General features: G+C 36.7%; 1 protein-coding gene across 1 annotated transcript in view; it reads left to right on the top strand.

Moving 5' to 3' along the window:
* The first annotated feature begins 355 nt into the window (after positions 1 to 355).
* Positions 356 to 19,384, top strand: part of CFTR (CF transmembrane conductance regulator) — a 96,552-nt gene continuing 77,523 nt past the window's right edge. The window contains exons 1-3 of the mRNA XM_085307078.1: positions 356 to 408; positions 11,846 to 11,956; positions 13,409 to 13,520. Of these exons, the coding sequence (XP_085163204.1) occupies positions 356 to 408; positions 11,846 to 11,956; positions 13,409 to 13,520 (276 nt within the window). The remainder of the gene's footprint in view (positions 409 to 11,845; positions 11,957 to 13,408; positions 13,521 to 19,384) is intronic.

The following is a 19,384-nucleotide window of genomic DNA, read 5'->3' as shown; positions in this document are numbered from 1 at the left end:
CAGGGGGGAGCTCTGGGAGCCGCGGGGCGCGCCCGGGTGCGCGGCGCGGCTCGGCGCCGGGGGGCGGGGGGGGAGTTGGAGAGGAGGAGGCGGAGGAGGAGGAGGAGGCGGCGGCGGTGCGCGGGCCGGCGCCCGAGCCCTCCCGCTTTTGAACCTGGGCAAAGCAGAGGCGGGGAGAGGGGCAGGGGAAGGAGGCAGGCAATGACATCAGAGCGGCCCGAGCGGATAAGGTGGGAGAGCCGCGGGCGCGGAGCGGAGCGGGCGAGCGAGCGAGGCGTGAGCAATTAGCGGCCGTTCCTCCGCGTCCTCCCTGCGCCGCGCCGCGCCGCGCCGCGCCGCGCCAGCTCCGGGCACCATGCAGAGGTCCCCCCTGGAGAAGGCGAACATCTTCTCCAAACTTTTCTTCAGGTAGGAGCCGGGCGTGGCGAGGCACGTGCGAGCCGGGAAAGCGGAGCCGGCGCGGGGCTTCCTGGCGCGGCAGAGGGCTCGGCGCCAGTGAGCCCCGAAACGGTTTCCGAAGAGAGCAACGGGAGCCTTATTTGCTGAAAAGTGATGTGATCTTATCTCGCTTCCCCCCCCCCCCCGCCCCGGTTTTAGCACCAGGAATGGTCCCTATCTACTAGGTGTCGTAAACTGTCAGTGGTCCTAGACAAATTGATTTATGACATAATTTGAGCAACCTTTGGTAAATTGCTTAACTACTTAATCTGTTATTTTACTGCAGGCTGTGAGATCACGTTGAGGGGAGAAGGAATGATCTGAAAGCAAGGATTCCTTCTCCTTGGCTTTTAATTTTTTTAGTTCAGTGTGTGAATGTAATAAAAGATCCTGCTGGAATAGTTCCTTGTACACCCTGAAAGTGTTCCTTTATGAGTAAAGTCCCTGGTGCCTTTTCTTTCTTGCAACTTCAAATAAAAAGAGGAGAAGGAGCCAATACCAACACCTGTGCACAACACAGTTCATAAGACAATTTAGAAGCTTGAAAATGTTTTATATGGTGTTGTTGGAAATAACACTACTGGCTGGAAAGAGCAAATAATCTTTCTGGCCCACATGCCATTGGTTGTGCTGTTTCCCCAGGGAGCTGTTTTCCCCTTTTGTTACTTGAGGGTCTTTCATGCAGCACCAAAGGGAGGGATGAAGTCTCATTTGAAACATGGACGTGGTGACCAAAGTGAGGACATGGTGATATGAAACCATAACATTGGCACAAAGTTGCTGGCTGAGATATTAACTGAGGTCTTTTAACTCACTTTCTAAAGCTTTGGGGATAATTTCACTTTTCAACAAATTGTCTTAGATTTGGACTTTTTTTATTCTTCTTAGTTTCTTAAGAAGTGACTCCTTATGAATTATTCTGCCTGTTTGCTTGCCTCTTCCCCACACCCCCCTTGATTCCTTTGGCTGTTCATTTCAGCCAGATGTGATAGCTGTGAAGGATCCCAAACATATCCAGTTTCTCAAGTTTCATGAAATGACCAGCTAAGGAGACAATCAATGTTCTCTACAGATGCTGCGATGTGAAAGAAGCTGTACCTGCACTCACATGCTCTTAGATCCAGAGAATGTGGATTAATGGGAGTGAGCCCTTATAAATTCTTCATAGAAAAAACTTCAGTTAGTACTCCAGTCAAGAGTAAGATACAAATCTGTAGGAAATAAGGAAATATTAACTTTGTTGCTCATGGTATCACTTAACTCTATTTCACTTTCTTTTCTTCTAAAGCTTCAATTATCATGCTATCGTAGAACCCATGATGCTGAAGATGTCAAGCAAAAATCCCAATAAAATAAATATATTTCTGATTCTTATCTTAATTAAAGTTCCYATGTCCAAAACCAGACACAACTCATGTTCTTTAACCATCCTTGGATCTAGTCTTTATGTCAATTAAATGAGATCTGAATCATGCATATCGTGCATGATGCATGATATGGTACTCTTATGATTTGATATTATTATGATAATAAATATATAAAGAAAAGATATATAGGTGAATACTGACTAGAACAGAAGAATTTCTGTACAAAACTTTATAATAGTATTGTTCCAAAGGAAAATGAAGCTGTTAAAGTAAACATTCAGTTCATTGGGTAAGAATGGCCAAAATTATGTATATATGTCTATAAAGAATCCAATACAATGCTATGCTTCCTATGAATACTTCTATGAATTACATTCATTTATAGCTATGAGCCATATTAGTTTGTTTTAAAATGTATGCCTTCATTCCTCACTCACTCAGGGTTTCTGCTTCATCAAATTAGTATCAGGATCAATGTTAAAGATTATTAGAAGGTAAGTTATCACAGCAAAAATTTATCAAGTATGAGGCTTTTACAAAACTTAGAAGTGTATTATTTGTACAAAGTCAGAAGAATTTACTTACATATCACTAACAAGAGACATGTCCTGGCAACTACAAACATCCACAAAGTTGTGGTTAATGAATCAGATTGGATCAAGGTTTAGTAAAATGTCAGAGTATTTTATTAGTATTCTACCTGAATCTACACATCATTGCTTTCTGAAACTGATCATGTTTAGTAAAGCAGTTCAGGACATGCCTATATTTAAGCATGAACTTTAATTCCATTAAAACATGTGAGATACAGAACTCATGAACATTATATCAGAAACAAGTAGTCAATTCTTAAAAAAAAAAAAAAAGTGTCTGGAAAAAGATACTGCTATTTCCAGTAATGATTAAATAGTTGCTTTCAAGTACAACATTGAAGAATACTTCAGTGAAATAACTTTTCTCATAGTTGCTACAGAACTATTTGTAAAGTACAAACCTGCATATAGTGCACTACAGTAGAAGTGACACTAATAAGCTACTATTTATCACAAAAGTCTTGCTGATAAATGTAACATTATTATTTAATATTGTACAAGCTGTTGTCAGCTACCTGATAATACTATCTATAAGCTCATTGGCAAGGATCTTTTGCTTCATCATGATCTTTTCAGGCTAGGTATAAGTTTCAACATTTTAAAATGCAGAATGGGGCTTCTAGCTCATAAATATAATAATTCATACATGTTTCAGTATTGTTTGTATATTTTTTTGCTAATCTTTATGCTAAAAAGTGAGAAGCTRTAATGTGTATACAAGGAGTATTGTCTTAATGAGACATGAGTTAAGTAGTTTGATATCTTCCATTAGGATGGCATTTATGAAACAATCGGTATTAAGTGTTTGGTGTTTCAGGACTTTTTTTTTTTCTTACTGTATTCTCAGAATTAATCTCTTCCTTTCCAAACCACATGCAAGACACTTATCTGTGTACTGGCAACCTCTTATCATGTTTAAAGAAAATAGGCTTTTATGTAGAAATGGTTACATGATCATATGCTTAACTTTATATTCATTGTGAAGCTTCATTATAGTCTTTATAACAAAGTTAAATGTGTTCTTAGAATTTTACAGGATCAAGGCCATACCTCTGATAGCAAACACCCTCAGTACTTTGYAGTCATTTGGTTTTTATTGTAGGTTAACTGAGGTTAAGAAGTATTGTTACAGTTTTATTAATGCAAGTGTAATTAATTTATAGCTGAAAGAGCCTTATCACTGGAGTTTTGGAAATGGGTGCAAGTTCCGGACAATTCTGATTTTTTGATAACCAGATTTAGGTATTTAAACCCAAGTTCCCAAAAGGCAATCTTAATGCTCTTGTCCAGCTGTTGAAGTATATACTTCTACTTTCGTACATATAAAATTTGATAACTATCTTGGCAGGACTGAGTCATTCAGTGCCTATTTCTAAATGAAATCCAAACGAGACATTCARCCTAAGCATTCCACATGCTCTAGAAGCAGGCACCTGAGAAGACAGCAGAAGTATTTTAGCTGCCTCTTCCTTTCCAAAACAGATAAAATGTAACCTACCCCCATTTATACAACCGTCCATTCGTTCCAACAATAACCTTCTGCTGTGTGTTTGGGAGGGGTAGGGGGAAGGAATTCAAGTCGACATAGCCTTTCCCTTTACCTCTTCTAGGGAGTAGGCCTAGTTACGAGCATACAGGCAATATCTGTTCCTTCTTTTGAAGTCGTTTCAGTTCTATTTCTCTGCCTCAGTTAATCTTTTTGAAGCAAATAAGTGAGAATGACTGTAGTCTGCTGGTTGAGCAACTCATTTGCAGGTGGGTCCTGATTCCTCTTCCTCAGGCATTTTTTATAAAGGATGTTAGTAGCCTTTATGGTGTATAACAGAATCTAAGACGTAAGCTTTGGAAGTGCCTAACCCATGAGTTACAATCATGGTTATTCTTTTACTTTCTCTAGACTAATTCTTTCTTAATTATTTTCTGCAATGGCATACTTCCAACAGGGAAGTTTGACAGTGCTATTGCTGAGATAGTTTCTGGTTTGAAAAGGCATTATCATAAGAATTGGTTTGAATCCCTTCAAACAGAGAATGGAACTAAAGCTGGACCTACTAAATATTCTCACCACTGAGACACTGTGGTAGAAGGGTGATTCCTGCTCTCTCCTTAAACTATGTATCTTAGGATTTAATTCCAAGGGGGTAGTTAGGATTGTGATTCCTGAATAGAGATTAATTTTCATGCCTATCTTCTTACAGAAGTGTGAGATTTAATATGTATATTTGTCCTCAAAACTTTCCCTGAAACTGTCCTGAATTGCTAAAAATCCTATGTATTGTATAAGAAGGTTAAAAACTTAATTCATAGTTATGAATTCTAGTCTAGAGGGCAGATGTCTACGAATTGTTATATCCAGCATATATTTGGAGTATCTTTATCATGCTAACTTTAGCATCTTGTCCATTTTTCTTTCTCTGAGCAGAGAGCCTCTGCGTATGCAGGCAGCTATGAGCAACTATATATTGCAGGAGAGTTCTACAGTTTGCTCTTGATTCCTCCACTCCCCTATATGTTTGCAGGTGTGGTGGCTGTGGGCATAGGATCATGTGAAACCTGACATCTGGTATCACATTATGTCCTCATAATATATAAGTAAATCGAAAGTCAAATCAAAAACTCCAGCATACAGGAAGACTTTAATGATATATATTTTACAAAATGTTAGGATGTAAGTTTGTAGATGGAATTGAACCACCTTCCATGAGTGGAATGGTAAGCACAGACAGGAGAACAGTATTTTACAGGTGATGTTTACTTATCATTGAGCTAAGCAATAGGATATCTATGAGTATTCTCACAGGTCACCAAGCAGCTAAACCAAGGCTTTGTATAACAAGTTCCCAAAATTAGGAGAGAATATATAGGTTTTTAAGTCGTATTTTGAAACTACATTGTCTTTCTTTTGAAATGAAAAACCTTCTGGTTCTCAGATATGGGTAAGAATCCTTCCTTCAGGAGAGGAGATTGATCCTGACAGGCAGTACCTGAGGTGRTCTGCTGCGGAATTGATGTTTTGACTCCATAGGCAAGGTTATGCCTTAGGAGAAAATCCTAAGTGACAGCTGGGAAAGGTATTTGGTTCAGGTATATTCTAATGCTGTGTTTTATTGTTAATACTTCTATAAACTTTTTCTCACCCTTTAAATAAAATATGCAAGCCCTTATTGTGTTGTGGTTAACCTGGTTTTTTGTTTTAACTTGTTTTTCGTARTTAACTCAATTTAAGGTTAATCTGTGAAATCCAGGATGCTTTTATTTCTCTAGAGATAACAAATACAACAAAAYAGTGTTGCTTTGCTCGCAGCCTAAGATCAGTTTGGGAAAGGGAAGACATGAATTTGCAAGGGTCAGGCTGAAGAGTGGTAGCTTCAAATACCAGCATACAGAAAAGATGGCAAAAAGCAAGTAGTAGGAGGAGGAGCTTATAATTCTGGGCTGTATTGTCTTAGTGGTAATTCACCTTTTGGTACTTAATATTTAAATTAAACAAATTTTCCCCACTCTTTCCTTCCCCTGTTCAAACTGCCACAAATATGTTTACCAATTCATGAAGATTTTTATTTCTGATCATATAGCAGTTCCTGAGGCTGGAACAAATTACAGGTTTGAAAAGGGTTATTGCATGTGATGTGCATCTGTATGCTAATTTCTTTTGAAATATATCTATAAATGCAAGGATAAGGCAATGGAGTGCTAAATTGAGTGAAATTAATTAGTGTCACATTAGTGACATATCTGGGAGCTTTTCAAATTCAATTCAGTCATGATTAGCACAGTTTTGCAGTAATTTTGCTGATACAAAGTTTCTTCAGTGCTCCTTGCTCATTTTAAGTGTCTTTCAAAAGATTAGGAAAAAAAATCCTACAGTCATAGAATTCTCATAACTTCTTGTTATGGGATAATAATAACTGAGAAGGAGAATGAAGATGATTAAACTTTCTCCTGAAGCAAGTCTTACTGTAGGTATATGCTGAAACAGTGTCACAAACCCTGTTTACAGCTGATGGTCATCATTTTGATAGCTCTGTAAAGCTAATTTAGARCATATATTACACTAGATTTTAGTATCTAAATAATTGGCAGGCTTTAATACACTGACTATATATTACCATTATATGTTTCACTACTTAAATATCTTTGTACCCCCAATGTGGCTTTTTTTTTTCTCTCAAAAATAGTTCTCATAGTCATTCTGCCAACTGAAATACTTTTACAATCTTACTAACTGTAAGGAGAAAAAGATTGTGCTATTTAGATAATAATCTGAATGAATATCGTTGTGCAAAAAGTGGACAGAAAAATGCAAGTCTTTTCCAAGACTTGCTGTGGAGTAATTCTCATTATGATTAGCTATGGAAATCCAGATGTTTCAGCAGAACATTTATTATTAGTAAAATGGKGCTGTTCACAAATAATGGCAGAATCAGTGAAGTTGCAGGTAAATATTTTCCATGTCAAATAACTCCTCATGGCAAACAAATATTGATTAGTAAAGGCATTTAAGTATTCATTTTAATTATCTGTAAGAAAGAACAAATGAACAGGATCTTCATTTACCTACAGTTGCTGAAAGCCTACAGTTGCATTATATGTAAATATTAAGCTCAGAAATTCTTTTTGTGTTTGTGTGCCTTGAAAGGGTAAAAATGCAGAAGGTTTAGTATRGTTGTTGGAATGTATAACATGCTACTTCAGCATGTTACTATTTGAAACAAAAGAAGATGGTCCAACCCTGCTCTGCTGAGGGTAACCAAGGCCCAGGAATTAGGCAGTGGCRTCTGATGATTGTTGTACCGTGGGTGTCCTGAATCATCACATCTGTTAGCAAGGATCACGCAGAACTATGGTCACCGTTTGTGGCCGCAGTGCAGAATGCTCAGAGACAAGGGGTGATGGTGGTGCAGCAGTGTCTTCCCACAGAAACACATTTCAAGTGTAGGAGTGCTGCCACTTCCAGTGTAAAGTAAGCAGCAAATTGCAATTTGTTCTGCTACTGGAGTGATGGCTATCTCTGGCCTGCAGTGTCTTTCATGGAGTCCAGTCTAGTCTGATCCTTCAGGAATGTCTCAAATCTACATGGTATCCAGTCTTTCCCTGCAGTCAGTAGGAATTAGCAGAACCACACTTTGTAATACTTAAGCCTCAAAGCATCATGATCACAGCTTTTTGTATGTATGCATACAAATATATATATATATGCATATATATATATATATATATATATGCCTTAACTGTTAGAGATAAGAGAAAGCTAGAAATACTTTCCTTGCTCAATCGCCATCAGAGTTCAGGCTCAAGCCCTTAGGAAGTGCAGGCGCTATTACCCATAGAGAATATGCCCTGAAAGAGAAAGACATGAACCCATGGTTGCCTTTGTGCTGCTCAGTAGATCTTACTGGTAACAAGAGTTGTGCACATGACATCTGCTGAAGTAGCACCATACTGGTCAGGTGTACCCTTTCAGGAGAGCTCCTGTGCATACTTTGCTTTGTGGGCCTCGGTCAACATAGTCCAGCTTTCTTACAGCAAAGAAGTACCACTGCTTCTGTCACTTTACTACTGTTGTGTACTTTGTGACTGGGAGAGGGTCTGATATGTTTGAGGGATTCCTTTACACAGAAGGAAAATCTGTGCAGTTGGCTTAGCAACACTGAGGCTGTTTTCTGCCTTTGGTGGCATGCAAAGCAGCCTTAAGGGAGAGTCAAATCCTATTGACAAGTTAACAGCGTATGTTAATACTCTCTAGGAAGCCAATGACATCTGTCTTATTGTACAATTCACTGGGGTGGACTGAGGCTGAACTTGCTGGGGATACAAATAGCTATAATAAGAAATCTGTGATATATTCCTGAAGTGGATGATTAAGAAATAAATCTACCAAAAGAGCAGTTAAAACAGTATTTTACGTTGTTATATTTACGTATCAAGCTAGTAAGRTGTATTTTCCTATTAGGCAATTAATATAGAGGTGGAACTTGTTTTCCTTCTTTTCTTCTTTCCTACTGTACACCCTTGAAACTTGTTCCCTGCTGGGTTTCATGTGTATGTACCCATAATAACATTCCTAGTTAGTGGCAAAACTCCGGCAGCACTACAGGTTTCTCTGTGAAAGAGTTCATTAAATGCCAGCCAGTAATCCGGTGGCATTTGCTAGAGTAATGCTGTAAAGCCAATCTGTTTTCCTTCCTTCTTACTTTCTTCCTTTCAAAAGAAATTTTGCATTTTCAGTAGACATGAGAAGAAAAGGCTAAGAATTAATGCTGGAAAATCACTCCTAGTAAGCCAAAAAAATACAAAAGCCATATTCATTGACAAACTCTGATTCAGCTATGTTACCTTATGATGAAGAAAAGTTGATACCTATAGATTATATTGCCAGTTAAAGTAGATTTATAGCTATTTTGCATTTCAGAACTGTGCAAAAATCCAGAGTGTATTGGTAAATCTGGCTGCTATTAGAAAGTAGCATTAAGTATTTTTTAGAAAATAATTTTGCATTCTAGGTCTACTATATTTTGTAAGACTATACATCTTCTGAAACACATATTTTGGCAGTATACCCCAAGCAGTTACTGAAAACCTGTGTTGAGACAAGTATAGGCCATATATCATGTTACAGGCCACTTCTTTCCACTGTTCTCCCTTGAACCTGAAGCCACCTGGCACAATTCACAGATTACCCAGGTGCAGTTAGGGTGAGAATTACAAGTAAAGCCGGGCACCACAGAAATGAACATCTTTTGGGCAACCTTTGTCAGCACACTCCAGTAGAAGCCTGATTGCAGACTAGGAAATCCCTGGAGGAAGGTGACAGTACCATTCCTTTAGCTGACTAGAGGAATTCATCTACCTTAGTTGTAGCTACTAAGCTACTGTGATGAGTAGATATGAGGACAAAGACTGCATTAAGTCTAAATCAAATTTGTCAACTTGGGAGAGGAGAGTGATTTAGGTGGCACTGATAAATAAACTCAGTTCAACACCAAGTAGAACAAGAGTCATTCTTACAAGCTCAATAGATCTGCTAAGCTTACTACCTTACTCAAATGATAAAACAACTGCTCTACTTTATTTCTGAATATAWATTCTTTCTTTCTAGATTTTGTTACTTCAGGCAGTGGCAAAATGCCAAGCTAGATACTAATCAAAAGTATAAATAATATTAAATGTGTAGAGAGAAACAGTGCAGTGCAAAATGTTTTCTCAAAATGTGCAAGGTCTGAAACTGTAAGCATTTTTGTTTTGCGAGACAAGTCGGAAATTACTTATTGCAGTCTCAAAGCATTATTAAGGGACTCAGCCGTAGGTTATTCATCAAAGTCAGTCATCCTACTTAACTATGGTATTGGGAATTAAAGAGGTCACTTACAAAGTACTGTTGCTTACTTGCATTAGCTGCAGTAGTGGTTTAGTGTCCCTTAACTTATATTCATTTTATCATTGCCAAAATATCTGAATATACTGGAGTTTCTAGAAGCCAATCAATGAGAGTTTCTTTTCCTGAAATACAAGGATTAGCCATGTTTGCACAAGACATATGCAAAGTCAACAGTGACAGGTCCTTTCACCATCCTGTATGCGATTTACCATTTGCAGTTACCACCCAAGATTTCCACTGAACAGTATTATTTTAAATCCAACAGTTTTTTTCCTATTTTGTTATATCTCTGAAAACATTGGCCCCTATTTCCAGTAGTAGCAAAGTTTATCGACATTTTGCCAAAGACTGTCCCAAGTGAGATAATAGCTCAATAACTTTAATAGCTGTAACTAATAGCAATAACTCTCAATAATGCTAGTAGGTGACCTTGCTGTAACATATTGTCAATGATATGTTCCTTCTCACGTAAACTGCTGACAAAGACTGAGCTAAGTTCAGTTTGTCTGAAACTGTGCTATGATTGCAGAATGAAAGATAATCTTCTAATTTCTTTAAAAGCTCTGTCTTTGCAGTGTGTGTGATAGAACTGTCCACTTGGGAAATAGCTTAGTGTCTTTATTTATTGAATTACTAGGATGTCTTGTCTTGTGTTTTTGTATAATTCATAGCTTTGTTAAAATGAATGTTAGAATGTACATGTGTATGCACACAAATAGTTACACACAAATAGGATTTGACTGTTGAGTCAAGGTTTCTTTGCACTGGTGTAATGTCTAATTGCTTTTTTTTTTTTTTTTTTTTTTTTTAACCTAACGTTCAACCTCTTTACACCATCAGATGTTGCAATTGAGAATAGGGCTTATTTTGTGTATATGATATATGTTTTATCAGGCATACAGTTAAGTTATATTAAAAATCAACTCGAATAAGTAATGTATGTTTTCCAAGTAGCCATGGGAAACATTTTTGCTTTTCTTTTGCAATTTTGTTTCTGTTGTCTGTAGAAACAATCTAAAAAAATTATGAAATGATTGAGCTTTTGCAGATCATAACTTCTATCAAAATTGTAAATCATGTGTTTTCATAGTCTATGTTTACATATGGAAACAGGACAGCAATCAGCTGCAAGCTGTTTCTTTCGCAAGTGTTTCACTATTTTTAAGGAAATATTTTTAAACAATGGCAGTAAAGCAGATGCTCAAATACTTTCAAGATACATGTCTTGTTCTTATGGTTACTTGTTTATGTTTTCTTTTTTGTTTTCAAAAAACCTTCCAAACAGAATCTGCTTCTAAAACAAAAATAAATTATGTATAGCTTAGCACCTAGGYATTAATAGGCATTTGAAGGATTGAATTGTTCAATAACATTAGTAATGACTTAACTCTAGAATGGCTACTCCATTCTCTTTATATCTCCTGCTTTGTTTTAATTCAGCATACCCTTTAAATTGATACTAAAATAATGTCTTTTGAAAAAATAAATTCAAAATGTTTAGACATAGTGGACAGAATGAAGATCTTAYGGGGAATCTTGCAAAGATCTTATGTATTATTTAATGCGTACTGCAATGTAAGCTGTTAAAGGAACAATCAGGTTATATTTAAGACTTTACAACTTATATGAATGAAATCTGTACATGCAATTTAATACACTTACGATTTCCTATTCGTTAGTATGGACATGGCACCGGTTTGGAAATGTAATACAATATCTCAAGCCACTGCTCATTCGTCTCCTACTGTTTAAATAGGTCTGGCTCATGATCACACCSCAAAATTGATCAAATGCAAGAGTTTTGCAAATATTCTTTTAACATTATACTATGATGTATAAACCATTATAGTTTAGTAAATACAATGCAATTTCATTCCTGCACTATATCATGTGATATTATTTAGTGTGTTTTATATATATATTTATTTATTTATATACATACACACATATATATATATATGCACACACATATGGCTACTGTGGAGTAAATATTCAGAGACAGGCAATGCAAGCCCAGAATTAACCTCAGAAATCAGTGATCTTTATTTGTGTTTTTTTTTTCTACTTAGATGGACAAAACCAATTTTGAAAAAGGGTTATAGACAACGATTGGAGCTATCAGATATTTACCAAATCCCTTCTGCAGACTCTGCTGATAATCTTTCTGAAAAATTAGAAAGGTATGAAAGAAGTGTGCTTTCTTGGCATTGCCTTTCAGATTGATGAAATAACAATTTTGTCTGTTCCAGGAAACGTATTGCAACTTTCATTAGAAAGCTGTTGGATAAAATATCTAAATAGCATTGCTTGCAAGCTGTTGTCTGCTGACTCAAATGTCTCCTCGTTCAGCATGCAAGGACATTCAGTTGTCCTTTGGAGCTGATTGGGGTCCATGATGGAAATGTGTCACCTAGATGCTCTAAGGTATTTTGAGCATCTATTTTGAGGTACCTGTGACATCTCTCCATTGACTAGTGAAGCTAGACTCACAGTTTCAATACTAGTTCCCTATCCAGCTGTTCCTTCTTCCCAAAATATCCTTGTCAAATCCTGTTTTCCTTTTTTTTTCCCTTTTTGCTTCACCATCTAAATAACATGGAGTTTGGGGAGTTTGTTTTTTTTGAAGGTTTTTGTTTTTGTTTTGTTTTGTTTTGTTTGGACTATGGCTAACTTTACTTAATTTCTTCTGCAGGAACTGTGCCCTGACTTTTCTCATTTATGCTTCTTCTCATCTTTTCTCTACCCTTCTTTTGGTGGGTCCTAATTCAGACACTAGACTACACATAAATATGACAGATGCAAGTGCTTAAATCCCATCCCTCTCTTGTAGCCTCTAGTGTAGCTTTCCCCTTGCATTTGGGGACAGCTAGATCTGCATCGTTGTACCAAGCCAGTTAAACTGAAGTGCAGTGTGTCATACATTTGCAAAAGTGATGGAACATTGGTACAACTTAATGCTTTTTGACACAGCTAAAAATTTGTGGATGAAATATTCTGGTTATTTAATATCCTATTGAAAAAAATGAAGAAAAGTGATAACTGAGTAAATTCTTAGCAGTACTTTAATTTGTGAATTCAGTGTTGACTAAACATGTTTATGTATATATATATATATATATATATATATGTATATAACATGTATATGTATATATAGCATGCTTTTGGCTAGAAATCTATCATATAGTAGAAAATTATTGTCCTAACTACAAGAATAAAAATCATGCTGTCCAGTAGAAAAGTCACGTTTTTGATGCTTTGTTGGTGTTTTCTTTCTGTTGCAGACTGGAAGAGCTCCARAACATTTATTTGCCTGTTATTTGTGCATTGGTCTTAAGTACAGCAGGTTTCTTTAAAACATACAGTGTGACCTTTTCCTGAATTAACTCCCTGCAGGGTGATGTATGGCTGAGTATTTAAATCTGCCAAATATGTGGCTGAACTAGATTTGAACTTTTATTGATCTATCAAGTCAATGAAGGCCAGGTCTTTGGGGTCTCTGCAAAGCTTTGTTTCATTAGTCACCTTAGCTAAATCTCCTTGGATATCCTTGAGTGAATTGAACTATGTTAGAGCCGTAGACCCATGTATTTGCTCACACAACTTAATGGTCTTGTTTTTCGGTTCCTTTACAGAGAGTGGGACAGAGAGCTGGCAACTTCAAAGAAAAAACCCAAACTTATTAATGCTCTTAGACGGTGCTTCTTCTGGAAATTTATGCTCTATGGGATAATATTATACTTAGGGGTAAGATTTGTTCCTGTTTTCGGTAAACTTTTAATGTTGCATAAATGGATCCAAGTCTTAGGGGTTGCTAAAGTAATATGGAATTCTGTGGGTAGCTACAGTGTTTACTCTGTGTGTGGCGTATAAAGATGATAAATAGAGAGATTCTCAGGGATCATCTTAAATAAASTATTTTCTGATTACACATTGCTTAGGTGTTAGCGTGCGTTCCCCCCAAATACAGATAGAACACCAGAATTTTTGTATTACAGCTGAATTAATGTAGTTAYCATATTACATTTTAAAGACTTTTCTCCAGAATTTTATACCTTTACACTAAAATAAATGATACTGAAATTTCACATAATTTGGTTGATTTTGCCAGAATGAAAATCATAAAGAAGTTTCATAAAGAAGTGCTTTATTCAGACTTATGTATGCAATAAACAGGTTTGGTATTCTGAACCATTACATGGCTGTTTACATTGTGTTATCATTACTGCATAAATGACCATGTGGAATGTGCTTGAATCTTTAGTGCTCCAAAGTGTATGATCAGGATCTTGATATTAGAATCTGAACTGATTATGTTTATCAGCTTTTCAACATGTTAGGATTACCCTGACTTACCAAATGCCACCTGTTTGAAAATCCTATCATTGGGGTTATGAGCTGTGAAAATAGTTTATTATTAATGGTCTGTCACCATGTGGTGTGGATATCCAGTCTGTAAAACTGGAAATTACTGTTAACCAATATATACATTAAATCTGCCTGTCACTTTCAGGTTTCTATATTTTAATAGGAAAAGTGAGATATTAAAGTACATATTTCACTGTTCAAAGTGCTGTGGTGTCAGAAAAAGCTGATATAATAGCCTAAATGACCAAGAGTGGTCAGATATACTCAAGATAGTCAGCAATTTCAGATGTTTGACAGATTTCTAGGCCAGATTTTTATCTTGGATAGGTTGCTAGAGAAAAGGATTAATTCCTCTGGCTTTAGTGTTGAATGTGATCCAGTTTACTTTCAAGAAAAGCCATGCGTTGGGTGAAAGAAGAGGGAAGGGGAGTTAAATAGCCCATAGTTATTGCTGAAGTTCATCTTGCTTCCTATAAAATGAAACTTCTCTTTTCTTCTAACTTTCTGTCAGATATCCCAAGGAACTCTTCTACAAAAATAACAAAGTTATAAAAATGCAAACCTTCATCCCCAGAAAAGTAGTATGGAGAGTTGTCATTATGCCTATGAATTTGCTGAAGATTTTTCTGTGGAAGGGAAATTTCAAGCTAGGTAGATCTTCTGGTAGTTAGATGAAGAAAGATTGAGAATCTATTCTATGGGAGTCATTCCAGATTTATGCTAAGATAAGTGAAATCACACTCTGACATWATGTATTCTCAAGTTTTAATAACTTTGTATAAAACGGATTTAACATAAGTAAGAAGGTCCCCAAAACTAAAACACAAGTCCTTAGATACATGCAAGCTTTCCAGCATTAAAAATAAACTATTTAATGCTGAAAACTTCTAAGGCTTTGGCCAGTGTTTCAAGTCAAAGACTATTTTTCAGATTAAGCACCGGATTCTCAACCTGGCTTTTGCTAGTCTTATACTGGAACAGCTCCATTGCAATAAACYGCCACGGAGTTCCTCTTGTTTACACTGTTACATGAAAGACAGGCTGATCTTGTAGTTTACAAAGTAGATAAATTTATTTAGGGTCTTCTAGGATGAACTTCCTGTAAGATATTCCTGTAAGAGTATTAATTTACATTGCTAGTGATGTGGGTGTTCTGTTTTAGATCACTGGTAACTTAATATGGGTAATTAATTATAACTGATTATAATTTCAGTTTAGATTGGAATTCTTCCCCTAAAAATTATGAGTGCTTCTTTCTTGTTATACCTTTTCTGAGGGAAACATAGCATTTTGAATAACTTTTTGTAGCACTGAAGTTTCTGTGGCACTGAATGTCAGTAACAGTCAGAAAGTCRCAATGTAAAATATTCTAAAGAAAAAGGAAATTGTTTCCTTTAAAATGCAGCATTGGTATTTTCTAGTCTGTAAAAAGTGTAGGGTGTACTTCAGYTTGTCATGCTGCTTTGCAGTTTAAAAAATAACTAAGCCTTAATTTTTTGCACTCACATTAAGACTGTCCCTTGRAGGCAACTCACAAACAAAAGCTCTGAGATTAAAAGTAGAATGGATTCTACATTAAATATACAGAAAATACAGAGCATTTACTTCATTGAGTGATGCATATCACGTATGAAAAATACGTATTAACCTTTGTAACTTTTCTGTATGTGTTCTTGTTAAAAAGAAACAAAAATCCTTTTTTTAAAAAGAAAGCAAGCTCTCCTCTTTCCTATTTTCTTACTGAAATTGTACAAAAATGACTTCTTAGCACCAAGACTTTTGTTTTAAGAATAAAACCTAGCATGATAAAAATCTATACATTTTTTGTCTTTTTTTTTCCTTTCCCATGGACAGATATACTCACATTTGCACKTAATCTCTAATTAGAAGTATGCAAATCAAAACTGTTTCTTAGCAGAGGACATTTATGGGAAAACTTAGCTCCCAAGCCAGCTTTGTGCCCCCTAGTCTCTCTATCTTGTTTGGCCCTTGTTACTAATGAAGAGCCTCAGGCTTCCTCCGACTGCACTGGCCTCAGTCTGAAATTGGCACTACTAAAGATCCGGAGATGTGCTCTGCTTACCTTTTGGATGTGCAGGCATTGTGAAAAAAGGAGGGAGAGGAGAGGCAGATAAAGTACTGTCGGTGTTCACTCTGAATGATTTTTCTCTTTCCAGTCCTGGGCTGCCTTGTGGCCTGTTTAACTGTGGTACAGTGCTGGTGAAAGGCGAAGTAGCTAGATTTGTGGTTAATGATTCAATGAATTCTCTTCCTGTCTTTGTCTAGGATTGACAGTTAACCATCTAGGACAGAGACTCTTGATATCTTACATAAAACTATGGAATAAGAGTTTTTAGTGGGCACTCTGGGCCCTGCTAGAATACAAAAGAATAATGAAGGTGAAAAATAAGGGAAGGAATTGAGCAGTGACAGGAAGCAGCATAAAGAGAAGTGAGCTTAAAGGAAGTGTGCACTGAAAGGCAGTGAAGAAGGAGGTAGAAGGAGGATATCAAGACTTATTCTGATGAAAGATAAGTATGAAGAAAAATAGGAGGGGGAACACAAGAGATGACATGCTGTTAAGATGGTTATTTTTCAAATGTTCTGTTTAACATCTCCATAGTGCTATGGCAGTACATTCTCTTTTCATACATACAGGCATGCAAAGGACAAACTTTGGACAGTTTTGGGCCCCTTTTAAAAATTCTGAAGGACCTTAATTTCTGTAAAGGCAAATTAGTCTGCTCCTTCAATCCGAAACCCTAAATTTGTCCGTTTTCCTGCCAGTGTCAAAAGTGTGTAGTAACAAGCCATTGCTTGGCAAGCTTGTGCTCAAAACTAACCCTTCATATGTTCAGTTATCATGCATCTGGAAATATTTTTCAAGTGTTGTTCAAGTGTATTTCAAGATACGTACGTCTTACTGGAGCTGTATGTCCTTTTGATCTCCTGATTGGGTTGTTCATGGCTGGAAAGTTGTCGATGTTTATAGGATTGTCATCTGTCCTACTTGTGAGGATTTCTGCAAGTCATCAAGGGAAAAATMAGTTTGACTTTGATATCATTGAGTTCTAGATGTGTCCTCTAGATACCCCTCAAGGAAGAGAAAGCTCTGTTTATGCAAAATAGTGTGTGGCTACGAGTGATAGAAAGAGGAAATAGAGAAACTGATAGTTCAATAAGAGGTACAGAGTACCTCTTTTTGGCAGCACATAGCTATTACTTTCTTAGGGGCATGACACATGAACAGGTAATTTTAAGAGTATGAATTAGCTGGCATCAACTCTTACTCTGCGCTACAGTGTGCTAAAGTGAGGTAGTTTATGCYTCCTGAATAAATTACCTAAAATTATCTTGCATTTACTGTGCCTTGTTTGCATTTTCTATGCATTCCTSTTAAGAGCATATGCCTGGTTATTTGGTGTAAAGTAGGATTTCAAGATTAGTGGAATGTGGGGCAGATGTAAAGATAAATCTGTAAGTAAATGAAGTCTTTAAATAAAGGATTCATTGTCTTTTTCAGAAACATGCCCTAACTCAGCTGGGAGTTACTGACTTTYCCAGGCATCCTTTTGTGATTCAATAGCCTGTGTTAAGCAGGTGATCAGGACAGATGATCGTAATCGCTCCCCACAGCTAAAATGATCAGTTTAGGAATGCTTGAATCAATATTTAAGTATAAATTGTCAGTGCAGCTTTCTAGTGTATCAGACACCAGAATATATTCATTGTATTTTTTATTCTTCATGTATCTATCCTTTGAGTAAAAGTTGTAGCAAAAGCACAAAAACTTCACCAGAATTCTTTGTATTCCCCCAAATAAATCAAAAGTGCAAAAGGCTTTCTGTAGTATCTCTGTGTGGGATTTCAGTTTTAGAAACATCTGTTAAATATTTTTTGGATAATATAAACTTATTTTCTGCTGAAAATAGTTTYCTTCTGATCCACTACACCTAGGAAAGTTAACTTTCCTTTATCTATTTGACCTTGTCTTAGAATCTTTCAGATGATATTTAGCATAGATTTATTTTTCTGTTTCCATGTATTGCTGGTAATCTGCTGCTCTCTTTTCTTTTTCTTTTACATGCCTTTGGAAATTTGGATAAATTCCAGCTGCCTACATCACAGTTGTTACTATCCACTCTCTTTGATTTGTTCCTGCTACAAAGCTGTACGTTTGTGCTTCTCTCTGTGCTCTTTCACTTTGTTTGGTGACTCTTCCTCTGGGAGAAGATCGTTCCTTTAGGGAGTCCTACACATTTCTGTCTTTTGTATGCTTCTGCCATCTCATTACTGCCTTTAATTTTTTTAGCCTATTTCCTCATGCAAGTAACAGGTAGGGTCAGCAGCTCCTTGTTCATTTTAGGATTATATTTAAAGAAACAGCAGATCCACAGATTTAGCCCACTGTACACTTTAATTAGATATTCCTGCAAATTCTGGCCACTGAAACTATTATTATAATAATCTATTCTTGTTAAAAGCTAAGTAGTGTCTTAGGACTTCTGCAGACRGTTTGGGGGATAACTTCCTTTCTCACAGTATAGGCAAATAAATGTGTGTAGGTGTGCAAAGMTGATTTCTCTGTGCAGCTTTTCTTTCCTAAGTACAAATCTGGACCAGAACAGCAACAGTGCTGCAGAATTTGAGAGTTATATTTTTTATATTTTCACTTCTGTAAAAAATAACCAACATGTGACATTCAAACATAGGTCGCAAAATCTATATCTTTCACAATCAACATGAAATGATTAAATCTTGATATAGATTCTTGATTTCATTGTGAGATGATAAAACACTTCATTTTATTGAAAGCTGAAAGAGGAAAGTCTTGCTGCTAAAGCTACTGGTGTTCTTTCCAGGCCCTGCTCACACGGAAATTAATGGGAGCTTTGCCATTAATTTTAATTAGGACAGGATGTTGTGCTGTATTGGCAGAGATGCAACCAAGTTGTATGCTCTTTGAACTTTTTCTTGCCTATCAACTCTTCTCTTATTTAATTCCTGAGCCATTTCTGTAGCACTTTCCTCTGAGTATGTTTTAAATTCTGTTTACATCCCTGCTGTTTGTGTGGTTGTTGCAACTAGCATCACAGCTTTGCTCTCATTAGGTCTAGTAGTTTTTTTGTTTCTCTCTTTCACCTCATGCACTGTAGGTAATGATGTTATTGAAGAGTGGACATTTGCACTCTTCCCCCCCCAGAGTACTACAATTCTCCCTTATAAATTGTGCTAGGTACATT

The sequence above is a fragment of the Rhea americana genome, unplaced genomic scaffold (genome assembly GCF_003343005.1).
Source record: "Rhea americana isolate MKP2758 unplaced genomic scaffold, rheAme1 scaffold_252, whole genome shotgun sequence".
Classification (NCBI taxonomy): Eukaryota; Metazoa; Chordata; class Aves; order Rheiformes; family Rheidae; genus Rhea; species Rhea americana.
Note: the sequence above shows the minus strand (reverse complement) of the source record. Positions and strands in the feature narration are given on the sequence as shown.